Source organism: Myotis yumanensis, unplaced genomic scaffold (assembly GCF_028538775.1).
Source record: "Myotis yumanensis isolate MYYU_CA2020_CCGP unplaced genomic scaffold, mMyoYum1.0.hap1 SCAF_3, whole genome shotgun sequence".
Taxonomy (NCBI): domain Eukaryota; kingdom Metazoa; phylum Chordata; class Mammalia; order Chiroptera; family Vespertilionidae; genus Myotis; species Myotis yumanensis.
The window spans coordinates 202,951,208-202,975,346 of record NW_027223754.1 but is presented as its reverse complement, the minus strand read 5'-3'; the positions used below and the strand labels follow the sequence as shown (position 1 = coordinate 202,975,346).

The window sequence follows — 24,139 nt, the reverse complement described above, 5'->3', positions numbered from 1 at the left end:
GCAACGATGAGGGAGAATCATTGATCAGCTGCCTCCTGCATGCCCTTTACTGGGGATCAAGCCCGCAACCAGGACATGTGCCCTCACTGGGAATCGAACCGTAATCTCCTGGTTCATAGGTCGACGCTCAACCTCTGAGCCACACCTGCTGGGCAAAAAGATGATTTCTTACTATGATCTCTAACTCTTAACATCCTACTTCAAACCTTCATCATCAGTTCTCTTTGGGCTAGTATCCTCACATCTACTCATACTCTTCTAGTCTATCCTACATACAGTAGCCAGAGTTATCTTTAAATATAAATGAGGTCACATCATTCCCTTACTCCAAATGGTCCAATGCTTTCCCATTTCACTTAAAGAGAATGAAAGGTCCTATACACTCTTACGTTATTTAGTTCTTGTTTATCACTTTTACTTCGTCCATCACTCTCCCCCTACCCCCTTGCACACTTATCTAGCTTTCTTGCTTTTCCTTAAGCATTCCAAAGCATCCTCTCTTCTTAGGGACTCTGAACTTGTTCTCTCTGGTACATTCTTCTTCCAGAATATTTTCAGAGATCCTTTTCCTACTTATCAAATTTCTGCTCAAATGTCATTTCCTCAGGGAGGCCTTCCCTCATTCCCCTAGGTCTCCCTTTCCCCTGCTGTACCTAACTTCAGAATACTTATCACTACTTGCCATTATGTCATACATATATATGGCATATATATTTACTTTTTGTCCCCCCACTATAAGGTAAACCCCACATGGCAAAGACTTTATTTGTATTTCAATGCTTAGAACAATGCTTAGAACACAGCATATAATAGATTTCAATGAATATTTGTTGAATAAATGAATAAATGACAAAAAATACACAGGATCACTTATTTCTGGATTAGGAAGATTTCAAAGATTAATACAAACTTTTCTGAGTTTCTGACCTTGTGAAAAGAAAAAAGAATTATGAGAGAATTCAACTCATTAATTCTATGTTTAAAAAAACATAACAAAGAAAATTAATTTTAAGTTGTTATGTGCATTAAGCAGTTACCTGATCTTTGAGATATTTTCTGATGTTTCGATGGGCTCGGGAGCATTCTGTTAATAAGCTGAGAACTGGAGTTAGGCCCTCTCTATAGCTGCTTCCCTAGAAAAAAAAAGCCATACATGCTACATTAGTGTAGTTACTAATAGTGTTACTTTCCTCCATATAACTGAGCATGTTATAATACTCCTTTTTGAGGGGGGAACATTTTATGCTACCCAAGCTTTAAAAACCATTTAAAAAATTATTTTCCTAACGATATTTCCATGTCATCAATTAGCTTCATGTTTACTAAGGATTACTTTTATCCTTCCTGAATTTTGCTACTTTTTGTAGGATCCTCCCTGGCTTAATCAATGAGCTTAAGTGAGGCAAAGGCTTTGATGACCTACCAAACTGCCTTGCTGCCTTTCAATATAGTTACCTGACAAAGCAAGTGATAGACGAGAGAAAATAAGCAACTCACAACAAATGGAAAGGTGGTGATTTTTCTTTTAAGGATGTCTTTTAGATAGTATAGAATGCGCTTATTATTAAGTTTTTTAGGGAGGCGATAATTTTTATTTCTAGGATTTACAAAACACCTATATAGAAAAGTAATTTTTCCTTTGTTTTTAGGCACTAGTTATAATTTTGGTGTTGCAGCAACACAATTTTCAGCTTTAAAGAAATAAATTCACTCGATTTCATCAATTTATCATATATTGGAACAAAGTCCTTTACAGAGTACAAATAATCATGCAAGGCGTCAGCTATTTTGAAAAGCTTAGATTTAAAAATCATGTCCTGCGATGTTTGTATATTTACATTCTTTATAAGCATTTTCCCAAGGCCTCCATTTTATCAGCCTTACCTTGTCTATTCTCTTCTCCATAAAATTGAGTAAAACATGAATGGCCTCCATATTCATACCATTGTATACCATGGTATTGTTTTTCAAAACTGTTTCTTTCTCAGCTGTTTTATCACTGGGCAGTTCATCTAGAGTCGTTGCCTCGTGGGTTGTTTCTTCATGTGTTAATGGACAAATGAGAACGTCCAAACAAGAGACCGGAACATTGCTTAAAAGGTTGACTGCATTGCTGAAAAGCAATTTAAAAATACAATGTTTTAATTTGATTGAATAGTCCTTTAAAATGCAAACACAATAACAAGTTCAGAAATGACTTTTAGGAATCAATTAAAATTTTTCTTTTTCAAAGTAGCCTTTAATATTACTTGCGTTTATTAAGAGATAGAAAATAAAGAGAACTGTTTCAAATACACATAAGACAAACTAGAAAGAACAGATGTTAAATGGACACACACAATCACATGATGTCATGTCACTTTCTGAAATGCTAAAATAGGAATTAGTGAGCTTTAACGCCAGTCTTCCATTTTATTATGACCAATGCTGCCTTTGCATTTTTTCCTTGGGGTTTTAAATCCTTTTGTGGATACACCGGTGTTTTATTATTCCTTAGATTACAACATAAAGCATTTGAAAAGCACTGTATATAAGCAGCTTATCACGGAGGCAACAACATTAAAATCAAATATTATGAGATTAAGTTTTGTTCTTTCTAGATGTAAAAAATACAATTTTTAGATCATCCCATTTTTTTGTAAGACATTTGCAGAAAATGGGTATTGGTGCTTTTTCTTGCACTCTCATCACAGGTCTTTTTTAAAAAAGGCCAACACAGCAATTTTCTATATTGCCTAGCCAGTGGTTGGCAAACTGTGGCTTGTGAGCCACATGCGGCTCTTTGGCCCCTTGAGTGTGGCTCTTCCACAAAATACCGACTTCTGCACATGGGCCACGAAGTTTCAATTGAACTGTACATGTGCACCCGAACTGTACATGTGCACTAGGACAGTGGTCGGCAAACTCATTAGTCAACAGAGCCAAATATCAACAGTACAACTGAAATTTCTTTTGAGAGCCAAATTTTTTAAACTTAAACTATATAGGTAGGTACATTGTTATTAACTTAATTAGGGTACTCCTAAGGCTTAGGAAGAGCCACACTCAAGGGACCAAAGAGCCGCATGTGGCTCGCGAGCCGCAGTTTGCCGACCACGGTAGGCCTTTCTGCTATATGTTAATGAATGCACAAGCCTGGAATGCACACCAGCAGGGGGAACTCAAACCTTATATTTTTTGGTATTCCCTAAAAATCTGGCACTGTTGCTCAGTATACAAGAGATTAAAATGACACTAAAAATTTAAAAATTAGACATGTTCTCAATTAACATAGTTTCCTTCATGCGCGATTTCATATTCTTTCATCTAAAAGGAGAAGCGGTGTTCTGTGCTAACTGGATCTTATAAACCTGTGTCTCAGAACTTCCTGATAAACAACAATGGAAAGACAGGCATTACATTTCCTAGTGACAGAGAAGCAGATCTAAAAATAGCCACATCCTGACTAAAAATAAACTCTTGCAAATGCAATTTAAAAGTCTAACCACTTGGAAACCAAATTCAGAGCTTAATCTATTTGATACTGTCTTAATTTAGACCACAGTAGTTTCTTTTAATTTAGACTACAGTGACACTCTCAAGAATAAAACAAAATAAACAACATCAAAACAGAAATAAAATACAAGGATTTTTTTCCTCTCCTTTACCCTGAAGTGTGGCTCTATTTCCCACAGAATGAGTATTCTCTTTCTTTTTATAATATGGAAAATTTCATAAGAAATCAAAGTTTAAAAATTAGACAATGCACAACAATGAATGGTAATGTCAAGGTATTAATATTTCTGAGTAAAGAACAAAAATAATTTAACAAGTCCTAAGAATGAATGGTTCCTGGTAAAATACAAGTTATTTCATTGTCCCCACTAAAAATCAACTATAGCTGCTGCTGCTGCTGCTATTACCATTACTATTAAACAAATCACCTAATTTTGGTTATTTGTAAATAACCACAAGTAGTTTAAATAAAATGCTTTCCTAACAAACTTTAAAAAAATTTTGCAAACATCTGGAGTTCCTTATCTATAGTTAAAAATGTTTTGCTTCTGACTTAAACATTTGGGAGCTGTTATTAAATATCATACATTCACTAGGATTAAAATAAACAAAAGAACTTTACTTTAGAATTACTTTCTAAAACTGTACAAACCATTCTGAAATGTTAGGTTTGTTTTTTTAAAAAACACATTAGGGCAATTGGCTCCAGAGTCCATCAATAGTATAATTCTCCGAATCTTCCATAGAAACCACACTGAACAGTTTAAGACAATGCATTTCCTTACAAAGGAATGTTTCCCTTTAAATTCATTTAAAATAAGCAGGTTCCAGGAATTTGGTAAGTTTAAGAAACCAAATGTAGAATTTGATTCAACAAATATTTGGAGGTTTTAGGCTTTTCAAGAAGAGTTCCCATTTTCTCATTTCTTATTAAACAACTGGGTTCCCAAACAACTACAAAATTAATTTTCTGGCTCACTGTGTTTGAGCTATTCTTTTTAAGTAAGGAAGGCCAGCTTTTTGAGCTCTGTCACTTCTCTGACAGTTTTATTTGTGGTAGAAGAGTGTATGAAATTCTCCAGCTACCAGGAAGTCAGTGACTATGCACAGATCCACACAATGGTGTTTGCATTCCTACTCCAGGGGGTAGAAATACTGTGTATATTACTCTCCCCTTTTCAGCTTCCTAGAGATCATTAATCACTGGGACATGACATCCTCCCACTCATGCTCCCAGCCCCCTCCTGATATGCAGATTTAAAAGCAAGGACTATTTAGAGATCCTTAATGCCCTGATTAAAGCCTTGTTAGTTTTATGGGAGGGAAGGCAATCTAAAATCCAGTCCTGTATAAATCACTGGACTAAACATAAATTTAATACCAAATGACATTAAGGAGTATGATAACAGTACATGTAGACCTACAGCTGTTAAATCTTCCTGGTCAAATGTGAGTTCTTTATGTTTGGGGCTCACATATCTTTATCACGACTGGAAAATCTACTCAAGTGAACCTTAAGATCTCCCAAAGACTTTCAGACATAAATATCTAAGTTTACTTTAACTCAATTCGGTAATTATTTATTAATTACATGTGCTAGGCTTTGCTTCAGGCAGGCATTATGAAGAAAACAGAGACAAATCCCTGCCCTTATGGAGCTTATTTTCCAGCATGGAGAGAACAGTTAAGTAAACAAAACAGGTAAGTTCACTGAACAGAAGGTAATTAAGTGGTCTGGAAGGAAAACCCAGGCGGGTAAGATAGCCCAGGATAAAGGGTTATAATGGTTAGGGCAGACGTCACAGAGATGGTGTCATTTAAGCAAAGATTTAAAGGAAGTTAGGGAGTCAGCCATGAGCCCTCTGGGAAAGAGCTTTCCAGGAAGAAAGAGCAAGAGCAAAGGCCCCAGGACAGGAGCAGTGAGACGTCTGAATTGCAAAGAAGTTGGTGTGGTTGAACCACCAGGCACAGAAGAGGAGTAGGACAGAAGATCATACAGATAACAGGGAGTCAGATTGGTCTTGCAGGCTTTTATAACTTTAGTTTTTATTCTGAGTGTAGTGGGGAGCCACTGCAGGGTTTGCACTGTGATATACTCTAACTTATGTTCAAAGGGCCACTCTGGCTCCTGCGTTGTGAACAGGAGGTAGCTCTGGCTCCTGCGTTGAGAACAGGAGGTAGGACATCAAAGTTGAGGAGGACCAGTTAGGGTGTTACATAATAATTCAGGTGAGTGCACAGAGGGATAACAGTGAAGTGGTCAGATTGGGATACATTTTGAAGGATTTCCTGATATGCTAATGCAGAGTGTAAGAATCCAAGGTTCTAGTTTTAGCAAGTGGAAAGCTGGAGTTACCATAAATTGAGATGGGAAACACCATAGGAGAAGCACATTTTTAGGGGAAGGTTAAGAGTTTAATTTTGAATATATTAAATTTGGGATGTCTACTAGACTTCCTAGTGGAGATATTAGTAGGAAGTTAGCTATAAGAGTAAAGTTCAGGGAGAGAGATCTGGATTAGAGATATAAACTGAGGAGTCATTTGTAGATCAAGCATGTCAAACTTGCGGCCCACAACGAGTATTTTTGCAACCCAGCCAATATAACGGTATGTAAGAAACATTTTAATGAAAATTTCATGACTTAATTTTTACAATATCCTGTTATACATAATTTTTAATAATGAACTACAACGTTCGTTAATGACTGATTACTATAATCATGTTGCATTCATTTCTCTTACGCACCTTACGTGCAGGCCCACCATTTCTCTCCACTAATACTAGCAGCGAATATTTTAGCAGTCGATTGCCACGTCATTAGTCTTGGACTGACTTGTTTGGTGTGCTTAACAGGTAATATTTAGCTTTCAGAGAACAAGAAAAATAGGTTTATTTGCGTTACGCTTATTAATTTGGGCAGTTATGCAGTATCTGTTAAGTTAATGTTCAAGAAAAAAATTAATTTTTATTAAAATGTTCTATTATTTTATGTTACATTTATTTCAGCCTTTTGTATTCAGCATGTCTCTATCGAAATAAACCTATGTTTCTATGAAAATTGAAGCTTTTGTTTTTTTGTGGCCCACATAAACTTAAACCTTGTTTATATGGCCCATGTTAGCCTTTGAGTTTGACATGCTTGATGTAGATGGTATTTACAGATAGAAGATTGGATTGGATCAGTAAGGGAGTGAGTGTAGACTGAAAGAAAAACACACACAAATAAAAACAACAAAACCCTATGAGGACTGAGCCTGGGGCACTCTATCATCCAGAGGCTGAGTAGTAGAGGAAGAAATTACAACTAGTGAGGTAGGAGGAAAACCAAGATAGTATGGCATCCTGGAAAAAAAGTATTTAAGACTGGAGTCACTCGTGACAAATGATGTGGACAGATTAAGAAGATAACTGAAAAATGTCTACTGGATTTAGCAATACAAAAGTCACCAGTGACCTCAGTAATAGCCATTCTGGTGTAATAGCGGAACTAAAGCCTGAGCAGATTGGATTCAAGAGATGATAACACATGATTCAGCTGGTACCTGGAGGAAATTTTTGCGAAGGGCAAGAGAAGACTGGAGCAGGCACAGATAGAGAAGTCTCAAGAAAACTTGGATAATTATGGCTAGAAAGACGCCTAAATACTGCTCTCAGCAAAGTGTACCTTTAAACCCACAGTGACCTGGTCATTGTTCTCTATTTCTTTATTTGTCTATGATTTCTCCTGCCTAGAAAATTCTCATTCCTCAAGACTAGCTCAAACCTCACTTCATCCTCAACAAATATTTCCTATGCCTTTTACTAGGTGCTAAATATAGAAAAATAAATAAAATATACTCATTTTCCTAAAAGAAGGCTGCATAACAATTTGTAGAGCAATGGGCTGAATTCTAGGTTGCTCTTAATAAAAGTGTGCCTTGCACAAATCACACGACCTCTTCTAGGCCTTGGTGTCCGTATCTCTAACGTAAAGGGAAATAAATTTATTCCACTAGGTTGATATGAGGATTAAGTGAAGAAAGGCATATAAAGAACTCTGTTTAGCACATAGTAAATGGCATCTATTAAAGAGCTTTAGAACAGTAGAGATATTGCACTATAGGAGGGAACAGCAACATCTAGAAGAAAGAGAATATATGGCATTTGTGGGAAATGGAACACAGGTCCCTATGTCTAAGGCAAAGGACAAGGCCTTAAATGAGGGGCCTTAGTAGAAAGCAAGAGCAGAAAAGTATATGTGTGAAGTGGGGTTGGGAGATTATAAAGGGGACTGCTATGATGAGATATGGGTTACTGATTACCTTATACCAGAATTGTGCTGGCAAAGGAGTCGATGCAACTGCAGATCATTAATAAGTGCATAGTGACAAAAGAAATTTGCTCTTTTTGTTTGTTTGTTTAATTGTAAAGTATGCCATGAGAGTATTCTAAGCAGAGATTTGCTTTTTGAAAAACAACTCTGTGCAGTGAAGAGGATGAACCACGCTGACTGGTTAGGTAAACTTTCCCACAGGACTGAGCAGCCTGAGTTTAGAAGTGGAGAAAGAAGGTGGTCTGACAGGTCTGGGCTTGAAGCATGGTAGACTGAAATGATGAACCAATGCTTTAGAATAGAGAGGGAAGAAAGTAAACCTATACAGGGGATATAGGGGAAAAAGGAATCACCAGGGAACCAGAGGCCTGGGTGAGGATGGAGAACAGGTACAGTATGAATGAGGAAGAGTTCCCTTATCACACAGCCGTGGGCAAACTATGGCCCGCGGGCCGAATCCAGCTCATTTGAAATGAATAAATCTAAAAAAAAAAAAAGACCGTACCCTTTTATGTAATGATGTTTACTTTGAATTTATATTAGTTCACACAAACACTCCATCCATGCTTTTGTTCCGGCCCTCCGGTCCAGTTTAAGAACCCATTGTGGCCCTCGAGTCAAAAAGTTTGCCCACCCCTGCACTAGACCATAGTGAATTTCTCCTTTGAATTCTATTAGCAATTACTATTTGGATAATTAATTTACTGAGAGGTTACTCAAAACTATCTTCTGATATCTCTTCTATTCTTGTCTTGAACTATTATTTAACTTTTCATAATACTTATGCCTTGTCTCCCCATTTAGACTCTATGTTCCTCCAGATACGCACTGTGGAGTCAAGTCCTTCAAGGATCAGCTATGTGGTTCAGAAAATATCTGTTCACCTAGATAACTGTTATTTACAGTGAAAATCAGGTGAAAAAACTAAGAATTTTAATGCTGTCAACAACAAAAATAAACCCTCTTTCCCCGATCTTTCCAAAGTAAACTCTCCTTTTTCGTTCAAGTATGACACAATAATCATAAAAAAAAAAAAAAAATTGCCCTTTTTTTTTTTTTTGAGAGAGAGAGAGAGAGAGAGAAATTGATTGCTCCCCATACTCACTCCAACCGGGGATCAAACCCGCAACCTAGGTATGTGCCCTGACTGGGAATCGAACCCACCATCTTCTGGTGTACAGGACAGTGCTCAACCAACCGAGCCACACCGGCCAGAGCATGCACTTATTTACTTATGAGTCTGTTTTATCTCCTAGTTGGGGAGCCCTAGAGAACACAGACTGTACTATATTCATCTTTGTTGCCCTAGAGCTCAATACAGTGCCTAACACATAGTAAGTACTCAGTTAATAAATATAAGCCAAAATGAAATCATCCAATTTTCAAACATGTATTAAGTCTGTCATGTATAAATTATGCTTAGCTAACGATACAATGATAATCATTTTGTAATATATAAGGATATCAAATCAACACACCATACACCTTAAACTTACGAAACGTTACATATCAATTGTATCTTTAAAAAAAATATTTTTATTCATTTCAGAGAGGAAAGGTGAGGGAGAGAGAGATAGAAACATCAATGATGAAAGAGAATCATTGATTGGCTGCCTCCTGCATGCCCCATACAAGGGATCGAGCCTGCAACCTGGGCACGTGCCCTTGATTGGAATCGAACCCAGGACCCTTCAGTTCGCAGGCCTACACTCTGTCCACTGAGCTAAATCGGCCAGGGCCAATTATATATTAACTAGTGGCCCAGTGCACGAATTCGTGCATGGGTGGGGGCCGGGCCTGTCAGGAGGAGGAGATGGTAGGAGGTTGGCCAGCTTGCTTGCCCCAATCGGGGCCTGATCAGGGCCAGACCGGCTGGGGGAAGGGGCTGTGGGCGATTAGCTGGCGGGCCCCACCCCCAATTGGGGGAGGGGCCATGCCTCTGATCAGAGTAGGGGGGGCAATCGGGGGCAGAGCTGCCTGGGGGAGGGGCCGCAGGCTGATTGGGGTGGTGTGGGCCCATCGGGGATGGGGCCAGCTGGGGGGAGGGGCTGCAGGAGGCTGGCTGGCTGGCCCCGCCCCCTATTGGGGTGGGAGAGGCTGATGGGCTGGCTGAGGGGAGGGGCCGTGGGAGGTTGGCCGGCCAGCCCCACCCCTGTAGGCATATAAGATCTTTGGTTAATCTGTTCTTGCCTTCCCTCCTCTCCCTTTCCCTCTGAGATTCATCAGTCTGTTCCATGTTTCCATGCCTGTGCGTTGAGTGACTGCCCACTGGTGGTTAGTGCGCGTCATAGCTATGAGTCAAACGGTTGCTTAGGCTTTCATATATATAGATAAAGCTGGGGGAAAAAAGACATTATGCTTAGCATTGTAATGAGGTGTCACTAGGTATTAAATTGTCCCCTTCAATCCTATATAATAAAAGCCTAATATGTTAAGTGTCTGACAGTTCTTTCAACCGTTCAACCAGTCACTATAATGCACACTGACCACCAGGGGGCAGACACTCCGACTGGTAGGTTAGCTTGCTGCTGGGGTCCAGCTGATCAGGACTGAGTGAGACGAGCCGGACATGCCCTGAAGCCCTCCGTAGTCCCTCCCCAGCCTGGCCTGTGCCCTCTCACAATCTGGGACCCCTCAGGGATGTTGGAGAGCCAGCTTTGGCCTGATCCCCGCAGGCCAGGCCGAGAGAACCCACCCAGTGCACGAATCCTGCACCGGGCCTCTAGTATATAAAATAAAATGAATTGGTCTAAAAGAAACAACAGAAAAAGCATTGTAGATGCCAATGTGCTGAGTGAAAGAAATTAGATTGAGAGGCTAAATGATATTAAATCAGATCTTGCCTTTTTCCCTTCTTTTTTTCTCTCTCCAGTGGATGGGCCATCTTATCTCACCCCTTCTCTCTAAAATAAAACCACAACCACAACCACAACCACATCCACATGCAACGTTTTTTGGCTAAGTGTTAATGCATAAGCTTATTGATTATGGACAAGAGGGCTAAAAATACTTTCAGGCAGAGATAACAGAACTAGGCTGTCCTTTAATGTAGCAAAGAAGGTGGATCATACCAACAATTTGCTTGTTACTGTAAGTAAGAAATGAAATATAATATAGATTTTAATAACTAAGATGCTGAAAATAAAGGTCAAGTCAGCTGTTACTGTAAGCTAACTCATTTTATCTCTATGTTCATGCCCCCTTGATTTCTCTGGGGGGGGGTGAGGGGGGAAAGCAATGTCTTACAGAGATAACATATCAGAAAAAGTTGCTGCGAAGCCATCTTCTAACTCACTCATCTCCTACAGCACCTTAATAGACTCCTGACATGCATGTTTCATAAAACATACATGGCTTGAGAAAAACTTAGATTAACAGAAAACATTTCTCTACACAATTACAGGATAAACACAGAAATAAGTTCAAAAACAAAATATCAAAATCAAGAAACAATTTTTAAAAAGAGATCTGGAACTAAATATTGGCTTTAAAAGCCAATGTGCTTATTATAATAGTACTAGAAGTAGCACTATCATGGTGATGGGTGCAACAACTCCCCCAGGTACTAAGAGCTTACTCAGTGCCAGGGACAGAGTTCTTTATTTATTTCTCATTTAATCATTATTGTAACCCTTTGAGTTTGATAATCCTATCTAATAAAAGAGAAACATGGTAATTAGCCGTACAGCTGCTACCCTTCCCACTGGTAATCAGGGTGATATGCAAATTAACTGCCAGCCAAGATGGCGGCCGGCAGCCATGCACTGAACGAACAGGGAGGCTTCCTTGCTCCAGGGACTGCGGACTCCAACGTTCCCCGCCTGACTTGCCAGCCTCTCAGCTGCAACTCTAAGCAACTATGTTGCAAATATAGAAGCTAAACAATACCCCAGAAAACTGCTTTAGTCAGCCGGGCTTCAGCCAGCCGACCGCAACATTGTATCAAATACAGAAGGTAAACAAAGGCCAGAAACCTGCTTTCAGCAGCCGAGGCCTCAGAGCTAAAGCTGGCCCAGAATAAAAAAGAAAAAAAGAAAAAAAGGGGTGGTTGGGAGCTTCAGTCACCCGCCAGCCTGAAAACAGACCTCAGCCCCTCAGCCAGACTGGCCAGGCACCCCAGTGGGGACCCCCACCCTGATCCAGGACACCCTTCAGGGCAAACCAGCCAGCCCCCACCCGTGCACAAGGCCTCTATTCTATATAGTAAAAGGGTAATATGCCTCCCGGCACCGGGATCAGCATGACAGGGGGCAGCGCCCAAACCCCCTGATCGCCCTGCGGCTCTGTGTGTGACAGGGGGCGGGGCCACAACCTCCCTATCCGCCTTGCTCTGTTCTTGACAGGGGAAGGCATCCCAACCCCCTGATCGGCCCTGCTCTGTGCCTGATAGGGGGGAGCTCCCCAACATCCTGATCGCCCTGCGACTGTGTGTGTGACAGGGGGCGGGGCCCCAAACTCACTATCCGCCCTGCTCTGTTCTTGACAGGGGAAGGCACCCCAATCCCCTGATCAGCCCTGCTCTGTGCCTGATAGGGGGGAGCTCCCCAACATCCTGATTGCCCTGCGGCTCTGTGTGTGACAGGATGCAGCGCCCCAACCCTCTGATCGGCCCTGCTCTGTGGGTGACAGGGTGCGGCGCCCCACCCCCCACCCCCCACGGGCCCTGCTCTGTGTGTGACAGGGTACGGAGCCCCAACCCCCCTGATCAGCCCTGCTCTGTGGGTGATAGAGGGAGGCGCCCCAACCCCCTGATCCACCCTGCTCTGTGTGTGACAGGGGCAGTGCCCCAACTCCCCTATTGGTCCTACTCTGTGAGTGACAGGGGGGAGCTCCTCAACTCCCTGATGGGCCCTGCTCTGTGCGTGACAGGGGGGAGCTCCTCAACCCCCTGATGGGCCCTGCTCTGTGCGTGACGGGGGGAGCTCCTCAACCCCCTGATCGGCCCTGCTCTGTGCATGACAGGGGGCAACGCCCCAACCCCCTGATCGGCCCTGCTCTGTGCGTGACAGGGGTGGGGCCGCAATTTCCCTATCGATCCTGCCTTGAGTGTGACAGGGGGTGGTGCCCCAACCCCCCAATCGGCTGTACCCTGAGCGTGACTAGGGGTGGCGTTGCACCCTCCCGATCTGCCCTGCTCTGTGCATGACAGGGGGCAGTGCCCCAACTCCCCAATCGGCCCTGCTCTGAGCCCGACCAGGGGCTGCACCTAGGGATTGGGCCTGCCCTCTGCCACCCGGGAGCAGGCCTAAGCCAGCAGGTCGTTATCTCCTGAGGGGTCCCAGACTGTGAGAGGGCACAGGATGGGCTGAGGGCCCCCCCCCCCCCGAGTGCACAAATTTTTGTGCACCGGGCCTCTAGTAATATACAACCATACACTATGCCATCCAGGTTTACCTATTTCATTACATTTTACCTCAAAACAAATCAGTGTCAAAAAAAACAACACACCCTTAGAAAATAACTTTAAAAATGGAGAGAGATGTTACTTTGAAACAGTATTTTTTCCCCTTAAACTTATGTCTTATACACACACACAAAATGTTTTCAGGATCACTACAAATGAGCAGAATTTAGTAGACATTACAACTCTAGTAAGCCTCCTAGAATAGCCCTTTGAAGTTGATGCAGTTTTCCAGTATTAAGTGAATTAGCCTAGATTCATTACTGCTAGAATAATCACTTTAAATTCTGATTAAGGGATATGCAGGGCCACTCCAGACAAACTGCTAAGTCAGCAGCAACCTCAATCTTCCAGGAAAGCCTCTGAGGATTCTATACTGGTAAATTCTATACTGGCTCTAGGGTAGGGGTGGGGAACAACAGGCTCTTAGGCAGTTTAAGGCCCTCAAAATCATCTGGTCTGGCCCTGCCAAGGCATTAGGGGTCAGTTAAATGTTTGACTAAATATAGCTGGCTAATTTTTAAGTTGATAATGTTGTATGGCCCTTGAATGATGTTATAAATATCCAAATGGCCCTTGGCAGAAAAAAAAAGTTCCCCCTCCCCTGCTCTAGGGAAAGCCCTTTTTATTTACAGTGTAGCTTATAGATAGTTTACCAAAGCAACTTTTAAGATAAAAGCAAATTTGAAGAAAAATATATTTTAAATTAAGAAAAATAATATTTAAAGCAACTCTCAGGAAGGAAAATAAAGAAATCTGATTACTTTTTAAAAAATCTGATTTAAAAAAACTCTATAGTTTTGCTCTATTTTAATGGATACCAGGTACTATGTTCAAATATTAAAGTCATTCTTCAGAGAAATCCTTAGCAATGTTTTTGTAGTTAGTGTAACAATGACTTTTAATACACTTTGTATTTAATGTTCTCACATCTTTCTATGAATGTTCTTTAACTCATGATATCTGATTTTAAAAAAAATCAATTTACTCCTGGGCTTATAAACCCCATTTTCTTTTAGTTTTAGTATCTACATCTCTAATGCCTCTTGATTATAAAAAAAAATTACGTTAAGAAAAATGCTCAATAAAATCTTTTTAGAGAATATGACTTATTGCAGTTATCTGATTATTTTTTTAAAGGCACAGTCTCAAGAAAATTGAAGGAACTTTTGATCTGTAGCTGGATAAAAAATTACACTTTTCAATTGTAACAAAGACACTATCTTTTGCATACTTGCAGGATACAGTACATAAAGATAACCTACCAAAAAACTCATTACAATATCAAATGGTAAATTGCCAATTGTAACAAAAAAAAGTGGATTTGCTTGAAAAAATAACAAGAATATGTTTCATTTTATTTAAGCCATATTTTGGAAAACAGAATATTATAACTGTTCAAAGGCAATTTCTACTATTAAGAACCCAACTTTCAAATTTATTTGTAAAGCAGAGGTAATGCCAAAGTTCCTTTTTTGCAGATTTCAATTTATTTAAATTGTTTAAAAGGCCACTGCATTCTTAGTAAGCACCATGAGCAGTTTCATGTTAAAGTCAGAAGTCTTGTTACTGCAAATCTGATCTTGAACAGAAAGAGTACTAGAAAAATGCATTAATATTATTCAGTTGTTCTCAGAGAATGATAAATTTCAACAGTAGTCCATTAATACTCTAACAGGCAAGTCATAAAACTTTATATTAACTATTTTTTATATATTACTAGAGGCCTGTTGCACGAAAAGATTCGTGCAATAGGCCTTCCCTTCCCCTGGCTGCCGGCACCGGTTTTCCTCCGGCACCCGGGACCCAGGCCTTCGCTTTGGCCGGAGCCTCCTTCAAGCCTTCGCTGCACCGCCCGGCTGCCCCGGGTTGGGTTGCACACGGATGCTCACCGCCCTGGGTCGCAGATAGCAGGCCCAGATGGCGGCAGGGCAGGCGGGATGGCGCTGTCCCACCCCACCGCCCCGGGTGGCAAATAGCAGGCCTGGATGGCGGCAGGGTAGGTGGGATGGTGCTGTCCAGCCCTGCCTGCAGTATGCAAATTAGCCGCCATCTTTGTTGGCGGTTAATTTGCATATTGCGCTGATTAGCGAATGGGGGGTGTAGCAAAGGTACGGTAAATTACCATGTTTGTCTATTATTAGATAGGATTACTTGAGACAGATCCAATTCTCTCTCTCAATATATATATTGATTTCAGAGAGGAAGGGAAAGGGAGAGATAGAAACATCAATGATGAGAGTCACTGATCGGTTGCCTCCTGCATGCCCCACACTAGGGATCAAGCCCGCAATCTGGGCATGCATGTGCCCTGACTGGGAATCGAACTGTGACCTCCTGGTTCATAGGTAGACGCTCAACCACTGAGCCACGCCGGCCAGGCAAGATCCAATTCTTACAGTTTATAAAATATAATTAATATTGCTTAAGATATATTTTTTGGTAAATACAATGAAATTAGTGAGCATATTAGTTTAAGTGTAGTAATTAAAAGCAGGGTTCAAATCCAAGCTCTTTCACTTATCTATAATAATAAAAGCGTAATATGCTAATTAGACCGGACATCCTTCTGGATGGAGCTGGGCTGCGAGGGAAGCCCGGGTCCTGGGTGCCAGAGGGAAGCCAGTGCTGGCAGCCAGGGAAAGGAAGGCCTACTCTTGCATGAATTTCGTGCATCAGGCCTCTAGTTAAGGATATATATGATCTTAGAGAAATTGCTTATCTTTCTATGCCTGTTTCATCATCTATTGAGAAGAAAAAATAGTAGTACCTACCTCATAAGGCTCGTATGATGATTAAAAGGAATTAACCTTTATAAAGAACTTAACATAATGCCACACACATTATTCAATAACTGTGTGATATTATTATAGTTGTTCTGGGTTTTCTTGTTGAATGCAACAAATGCCAAATTCTCTTCTATTGTTGGAGCTCAGTTTATAAGTCAAAGGGGACAATGAAAATTGCTCCTTAGAGCCTAGTAATGATTTCTAACCTACCAGTTACCTGATTTATTATGATATTTTTACTTTCTTGTGCTTATAACAACTAAAATTAGATGCATAAAAACAATAAGAACTGGAGATTACCTACCTGTGCAGCTCTTCTGTTTTGTCTTCAGTTGGACCTACAATTAGTAAACAATGGCGAAGGACAGCTGCCATGACACGGAACTGATGAGAATCACTCTATGGCACATAAAAAAGAGGGGAAGAAAAGTTAGAGATTGAATACCTTAATGAAGGAGTCTGGTACATCACTACATCCCTGGGAGTGTATTATGGCCTATCTGCCCTTCAAAACAGTCATTCTTATCCCATACACGAAGAGGGCATAGTCATTCTCACATCAACAGCTACAGCCACCTCCAGAAATGGCTGAAACCAGTAGTTGTTGATCTAGCCGCTCCCTTGCAGGGGTGGGGAACCTTTTTTCTGCTAACAGCTATTTGGATATTTATAACGCCATTCAAGTGCCATATAAAATTATCAAATTAAAAATTAGCCTGCTATATTTGATCAAATATTTAATTAACTGACCCCTATGCCTTGGCAGGGCCTGACCAAATGATTTTGAGGGCATTATACTGCCTAAGGGCCGGATGTTCCCCACTCCTGCCTTAGAACATGTCAGGCAAAGAGAGGCAGGATCAGCATCCATACATTACCCACTCACTGTTTCAGCTTAAGACCAATTCAACTAGGGATCTTTTGCATTTCTAGAAAAGTCTAGATTCTTTTGTTTGAGAGTAAATTGTTCCAGTTACAAGTCATTGAAAAAGTTCATACAGATGTAATGCTATCAGATATTTTAGGAACGGGTTGTACATCCTTAATAAAAATATCTCTTAAGCCGAAACTGGTTTGGCTCAGTGGATAGAGCGTCGGTCTGCGGACTGAAAGGTCCCAGGTTCAATTCCGGTCAAGGGCATGTACCTGGGTTGCGGGTGCATCCCCAGTAGGGGATGTGCAGGAGGCAGCTGATCGATGCTTCTCTCTCATCGATGTTTCTAACTCTCTATCTCTCTTCTTTCCTCTCTATAAAAAAATCAATAAAAATATATTTAAAAAAAAATATATCTCTTAAGCCGAAACCGGTTTGGCTCAGTGGATGGAGCATCGGCCTGCGGACTGAAAGGTCTCAGGTTCGTTTCCGGTCAAGGGCATGTACCTGGGTTGCGGGCACATCCCCAGTGGGAGATGTGCAGGAGGCAGCTGATCGATGTTTCTCTCTCATCGATGTTTCTAACTCTCTATCTCTCTCCCTTCCTCTCTGTAAAAAAAGTCAATAAAATATATTAAAAAAAATATATCTCTTAAGTTTCAAAAGTAATGGATTAAAATCTATAATCTACCAACTTTATTTTAATGAATCTTCTTAATCTCCTAGTTCCTCCAAATCTTGCTGCTAAATTTCCCAGGAGTCACCAGCAAGTGATGAAAAACAGGTGACCTAAGTTTAATCTATTTTTCCAATGTTTACTCATTGGTAGTGGTGTTAAAGACAGTAGGAAATAAGCTAAGCTCAGAATAATCACTTGGTTTACTACCTTATTTTTAGTGAGATCTTGGGTCACTACAATTTCTTTAATTGTCTACATCAAGATCATATCTATCTTCTTCCAGTATTTTAGTAATTAAGACATAAAATTAGTGAGAATTATGGTAGCGATTCCAGATATACTATACTTCAGAAAGTCTACTTCAAAACTACTGAAATAAAAAAATTCAGTATAAATATATATATATATATATATATATATATGAATGATTAAAAGTCTATATGAAGTGGAATATGCTCACATATTATACACATATACCCTATATTCAGATATATAACTCAGCCCTTTAGGAAGAATATCTCTTATGAAATCTAACAAGCAGTAGGGCACACTTTCATTACTCATAAAGCAGATAACAATATTTTAAACATAACACCATTGTGGGTAGATGCAGTGGCATAATAGAAAAAGCACTGCACTAGTTGTCAGGTGTTTAGGTTGTGACCTTAAGACAAATCATATAGCTTCTTTGAGCCAAAGCTTCCCCACATGCATCTCTGAAAACATGAGGTTGTTAGGGTTATGAAAGAATTAAAGAAGATGAAATACATGAAAGTGCTCAGTACTTTCCTTTTTTTATTTTTACGCTTTTATTGATTTTAGAGAGAGAGGAAGGGAGAGGGAGAGAAACATCAATGAAAGAGAAACAGTGATCAGCTACCTCCTGCACGTTCCTACTGGGAATCCAGCCTGCAACCCGGGCATGTGCCCTAAATGGGAATCGAAACGGTGACCTCTTGGTGTATGGGATAATGCTCAACTAACTGAAGGTGCTCAATACTTTCAATGAAACATTTGAAGGTGAGGAGCAAGAATGAGGGAGAAAGGAAACCAAAAAGTGAGATTGATAGAGCTGAAATGAGTGATACTGAAATAACTGTGTGGTGATGGAACCGGGAAGAGTAAAGGAGAAAAGGGACCAGTGGAATGCCAGAGACATGAAGGCTGGCAGGGTTGGAATGAATGCTGTCCCTTTTGCCATCCATCTTCAAATGCTTGAATCGAAATTCTCTAATATGTAAATATACATTTACCCCAAGTTACACCAAGCACAATGAAATGCATGCAAAACTCATCTATTAGTTAATTTAATCACATTTTCCTTGGTTTTGAAAATTAAGTGGGAATTCACTTCCTTTTAAACTAATTTTCCTTTATTCTAGGTATCACAGGCCTTTTGTAAAACTATCCTTTTTGGTTTTTCCATTATTTGCAACTGTAAACCCCAGATCCTACTTCCTTCTATCCCATTTCCTCCTATCCCAATTTTCATAACACCAATTTCCAAGTTGTACCCGGTATCTGCCATGCCCTCTTTTATAATAAATCCACTAAATCCCATTTCTCTACTCAAAACAACTACTGATGTCCCTGACTGTTGCTTCCATTCTTGGCATCGGATTCCTTTTGAGACTCTAGGTCTCAACTGAAATCTTCTTAGAGAAGACCCTTCTTTGACCACCTTATCTAAAACAGATTCTTCCCATCATTATTTTCTATCACTACATCTTGTTAGAATTTTTTTCATGAAATCTTCATTTGTAATTCCACATGATTATATACTTGTATATACATGGTCTTCTCCACTAACCTATTACCTTCACAAGTTTAGAGGGCATAAAATAGGTGTTCAATCAATTTTTAAAATTTAGTGATTTTGAGAGAGAGGAAGGGAGAGAGAGAAACATCAATTTGTTGTTCCACTTATTTATGCATTCATTTATGCATTCTTGTATGTGCCTGACTGGGGATCAAACCCACAACCTTGGCGTATTGGGTTGACGTTCTAACCAACTGAGCTATTTGGCCAGGGCTCAATTATTTTTAATATAAATGGTAAAAAAAATGTGCCCAAATTATAAATGTACATCTAGATCAGTTTCACAAAATGAGCATATTCATATAATTAACACAAAAATGATGCAATGCTAAGATTAAGAAAACCAGAATTCCCTCTTGGCTCCTTCCAATGATATTCCTCCACTACTCAAGGATAATCCTAATGTCTCACATCACAGGTTTAGTTTTGTTGTCACTAAACCTTATATGAATGGAATAATAAAATATAGACTCCTTTGTATCTGATTGTGAAATCCATCCATGCTGTTGTGTTGTAGGTAGAAGTTGTTCAGTTCATTGCTTGAGAGCAGTGCTACTTGCAGTGCAGTTTGTGAACCACTGCTTGTCTACACCGTTTGCCACTGATCTGCAAGGCCATGAGTACATACGGAAGGTGCATGTGAGCATTTAGAAATTTCTGAGCAGTTTGACATTCTGTGTAATATATTATACAAGAGTTTCATTCTGAAAGCTAGGGGGGGAAATCTAGTCCTTTGCCACAGTTTGGTTAAGAAAACACTGCTGCATACAATAAATACATTACAATTTACTTATCCATGCTACTCTTGATGAACATTTGGATTATTTCCAGGCTGGGGTTATATTGAAGAGTGCTGCTATGAACATACTTCTTTACATGTCATTTGGTATGCTGGGTCACAGGGCATATACATATGTGAAGCTTTAGAGCAGCGGTTCTCAACCTGTGGGTCGCGACCCCTTTGGCAGTCAAACGACCCTTTCACAGGGGTCGCCTAAGACCATCATGCATATCAGATATTTACATTACGATTCATAACAGTAGCAACATTACAGTTATGAAGTAGCAACGAAAATAATTTTATGGTTGGGTCACAACATGAGGAACTGTATTTAAAGGGCCAGAAGGTTGAGAACCACTGCTTTAGAAGGTACTGACTCCCAAACAGTATTTCAAAGTGTTTAAACCAATTTATACTCTCACCAGTTTTCTACAGCTATGCCAACACTTGGTATTGTTAGCCTATTTAATTTGTTATTCTTGTGCGCAGTGTCTCATGGTTTTATTATGCATTTTCCTGATTAACACCTTTTCATATGTCTTTTGGTCATCTGAATAGCTCTTTAGGTAAAGGGCCTGTTCAAGTCTTTTGCCTATTTTTCTATTGGGTTGACTGACTTTATTTGTATGGATTTGTAGGAGTTTTTAATGTATTCTGGATGAAGTCCTTTACTGCATATATGTGTTGCAAATATCTTCTTCCACTGGTGGCTTACCTTTTTACTTTCTTCTCTTCATGGACTCAATTGTCAATTTCCCCTCTATGGTTTGATCTTTATTTTGTCCTGTTTTAGAAATCTTTGCCTATTTAAGAAATGTTTGACTTGTTTAAGATAAAGTCATGAAGATAATCTGTTTTCTTCAAAGAGCTTCATTATTTTGCCTTTTATATTTAGTTCTCTTATCCATATTGAATCAATTATTTGTATCTGGTACAAGGTAGAGATTCACATTTGTTTTTTCCACACAGCCACACAATTGCAATTTATTAAAAAGCTCACCTTCCCTCCACTGTACTTCAATGTTACCTATATCATAAATCAGTTGACTGCCTATGTATAGGTTTGTTTCTAGACTTTTTATTCGACTCCACAGTCTAGGTCTCAACAATATTTGTTGAATGAGTGCTATCATTTAAGAAGTATTATATAGCAAAGGTTAGAGTAAACACTAGTTCCTTCTGTTCCTTTTTTTTTTTTAAATCCTCAACCGAGGATATTTTTCCATTGATTTTTAGAGAGTGGAAAAGAGAGAGAAAGACAGAGGGAAACATCGCTGCGAGAGAAACACATTAATTGGTTGACTCCTGCATGTGCCCAGACCAGGGCCTGGGCCAGGGAATAGCCAGCAACTGAGGTACGTGCCCTTGACCAAAATCGAACCGAGGACCCTTCAGTCTGCAGATCGACACTCTATCCACTGAGCTAAACCGGCTAGAGCCCTACCGGTATTGTTGCTTATTTTGCTGTGTGATTTTTCCATAAACAATTTAAACTCTCTGATCTTTATTTAGTGTCCTCATTTCTCAAATGGGGTTAATGCTCCTATCTCAGATGGATGATAGAAGGTTTAAAAATAATTACTCTTTATAAAACATTATACAAACCCAGTTTATACAACTGTCATTTGCTTGCTTCATGATCTTAGTTTTGATATCTTTAGGGAATCAATATGCTTTCCTCTGATATCATACTATCTCCAAAGGCTGTGAAGGAAAAGAAGTCTCTAAGGACAAAGGGAGGAAAAAGAGAGAGAAAGCCAACTAGGTTTGTTGTGAAAATGAAAATGAGATGACAAAACTCAGGAAATTCTTTGGGACTTCTTTATACAGCCTGTATTTCTTCATGTAGATTCTCGTGTACTGTTGCTTTTTTTCTCGTGTGCAAACTGTAGAAGATTTCACTTCCGTTTGGTAAAGGTATCAATTTCTTCACACCTTTTCATTCAAAGCTTTAACCGATATAATCAATGCCTGAGAGAAAATCTAAAGGGAGAATACTTCACACTAATGAGTCCTAAACTGGTTTTGTTATCTCAAGGTAGTTCTAATTTACTTTGATAAAATTTAGGAAACTTGTCCTATATAAATTCAATTTCCTTTCTAGAAAAAGTGAAACGAATACAAACACAGATAGGTGTGCACAAATGCATTAAGCGTTCCTACTTGGAAATATTTCAGGTAGCTTTTCATCCTATGCTTTACTCTGGCCCTTTTGCTTACCTCTACCATAGCTATTTGTCCTATTAAATTGTATATGTTCAAAAATCTCTCTCCTTGCAGGCAAAAATTATTTCCTTTACCTCTTTTACATCTATCATGGTGCTGGGCATAAAGTAATAATTCAAAGTAATAATTTGAGTTAACTGACAAAAGGAAATATAAATGTTTACAAAATAGAGTGCTGTAATCCCAAAAAGGCTAGAAATCTGCTCATCTAAACAATGTCATTAAATTTTTTAGGCTTCTAGAAAATGTTTTACTAGCTTTGAAAATTTAAAAGGTACCATAAACTTTCCTTTCTTCCTGTCAACTTCAAGTGATTTCTTCTACACAGATATCAAACTATATCACATTTTATTTTTCATTAAGAAAATATTTACTGAACACCTACTTTGTGCTCGGTATGTTGCTTAGTGGAAAGGTTATGCTAACGAGTTCAGACATAATACCTCCAAAGATCTAAAACATATAGCATTTGAAGCAACTGTGCATTCTGAGGTGATTCTTTTTTATTTTCAACTAAGAAAATACAGAGAACAGTAAATAATGTAACAAACAGTTGTATATCCACCTATGTTTATATGTCTGATTTTCCTATTAGACTGTTAGTTCTTTGAGGTCACTGATGCTTTGTCTTGCATCTTGTGTGCTTAACACAGAACTTGGCACACACGGGGCAATAAATGTTTGTTGAAAAAATGATTCTGCAAAAAATATGGCACAGCTTGAAGGTTTAGTTTTACTTAATATCATGTCCTTTTTCTTACATTTCCTTCAAAGCCTCTAAAATAATCATGGAACTAAACTCTTCTGTTACAATGTGACATTCCCAATTACCCTCTATGGATACTCACTTTTTTATTTCACTCAAAAACTATTCGTTGACTACTCTACTCAAACTGCTTCTTTGCACTTGGTTGTCTGGCTCTACAGGGTCTGTTGGTCCTTGTATTGTCTCATTATATTGCACTGAAGGGAAGTACTGCAGAAGGGAATGTGTGTTAAATAAGGGCTCTCTAGAATAACATGCTTTCCCCCATCAACAGAGATTTAACAAAGTTAAGGTTAAAGCAGAAGGAAGACAAGACCTTTTAAATTCACTTTTCTAGAACTAACTTCAGATCCTGCTAAAGAAATCATCTGACCTTCTTAAACACATTACCATTAGGAAGGAAGAAAAAAAGGAAGGGAAGGGAGGGAGGAAAACAAGACTGACACCACATGTAGAAATTAGCTACATTTTCTACTGAATGGAAAACAATCTCCAAATTAACCTGCTGCTGGCATCACCAAGCAGGCAGGAGTTTAACACTGAGGCATGGACCTAAAAATGAACAAATGGCACTAATTTGCTAAACCTCAAGAAAAACCTAGTCATTAATTTTCTGTTTATGGTGAATTGTAAATGAATAGTAAAAAAATACCGACTAAAACAGTTAAAACCAAAACCAAACATCTGGATTTTCTGTAATGGTTGAGCTATAAAATAGGTAATGATTTTTAAAAGCGAAATGCCCAGGGTTTGAAAAGATATAAACGTGCACTATGCTTCTGAAAGTCAATTTGGCAATGCATGTCAATAAACCTTAAAGTTTTGAAAAACCCTTTGACCTAACAATTCTAGGAATTTATCTACAAAGATTTTTACAACATTGTATTACTATTTGAAATAGCAAAGAACTGCAAATAATTTTAATGCTTATATATAGGGGATTTGTTAAAGGATGATAAATCCTTAAGGAGAGTACCTTACGAAGAGAGTAACA

At 39.3% G+C, this 24,139-nt stretch overlaps 1 protein-coding gene across 8 annotated transcripts in view; it reads right to left on the bottom strand.

The window, feature by feature from the left end:
• The window catches only part of RIC8B (RIC8 guanine nucleotide exchange factor B), a 111,605-nt gene that overhangs the window by 46,646 nt on the left and 40,820 nt on the right, over window positions 1–24,139 (bottom strand). For all 8 annotated transcript variants that reach the window (XR_011470859.1, XR_011470860.1, XR_011470861.1 and 5 more), the window contains exons 4-6: window positions 16,305–16,399; window positions 1,885–2,113; window positions 1,038–1,133 (exon numbers count right to left, since the gene is read on the bottom strand). Coding sequence is in view for 4 of the 8 variants with exons in the window: in XM_070410974.1 (XP_070267075.1) it covers window positions 1,038–1,133; window positions 1,885–2,113; window positions 16,305–16,399 (420 nt within the window). In the remaining 4 variants the exon portion in view is untranslated. The remainder of the gene's footprint in view (window positions 1–1,037; window positions 1,134–1,884; window positions 2,114–16,304; window positions 16,400–24,139) is intronic.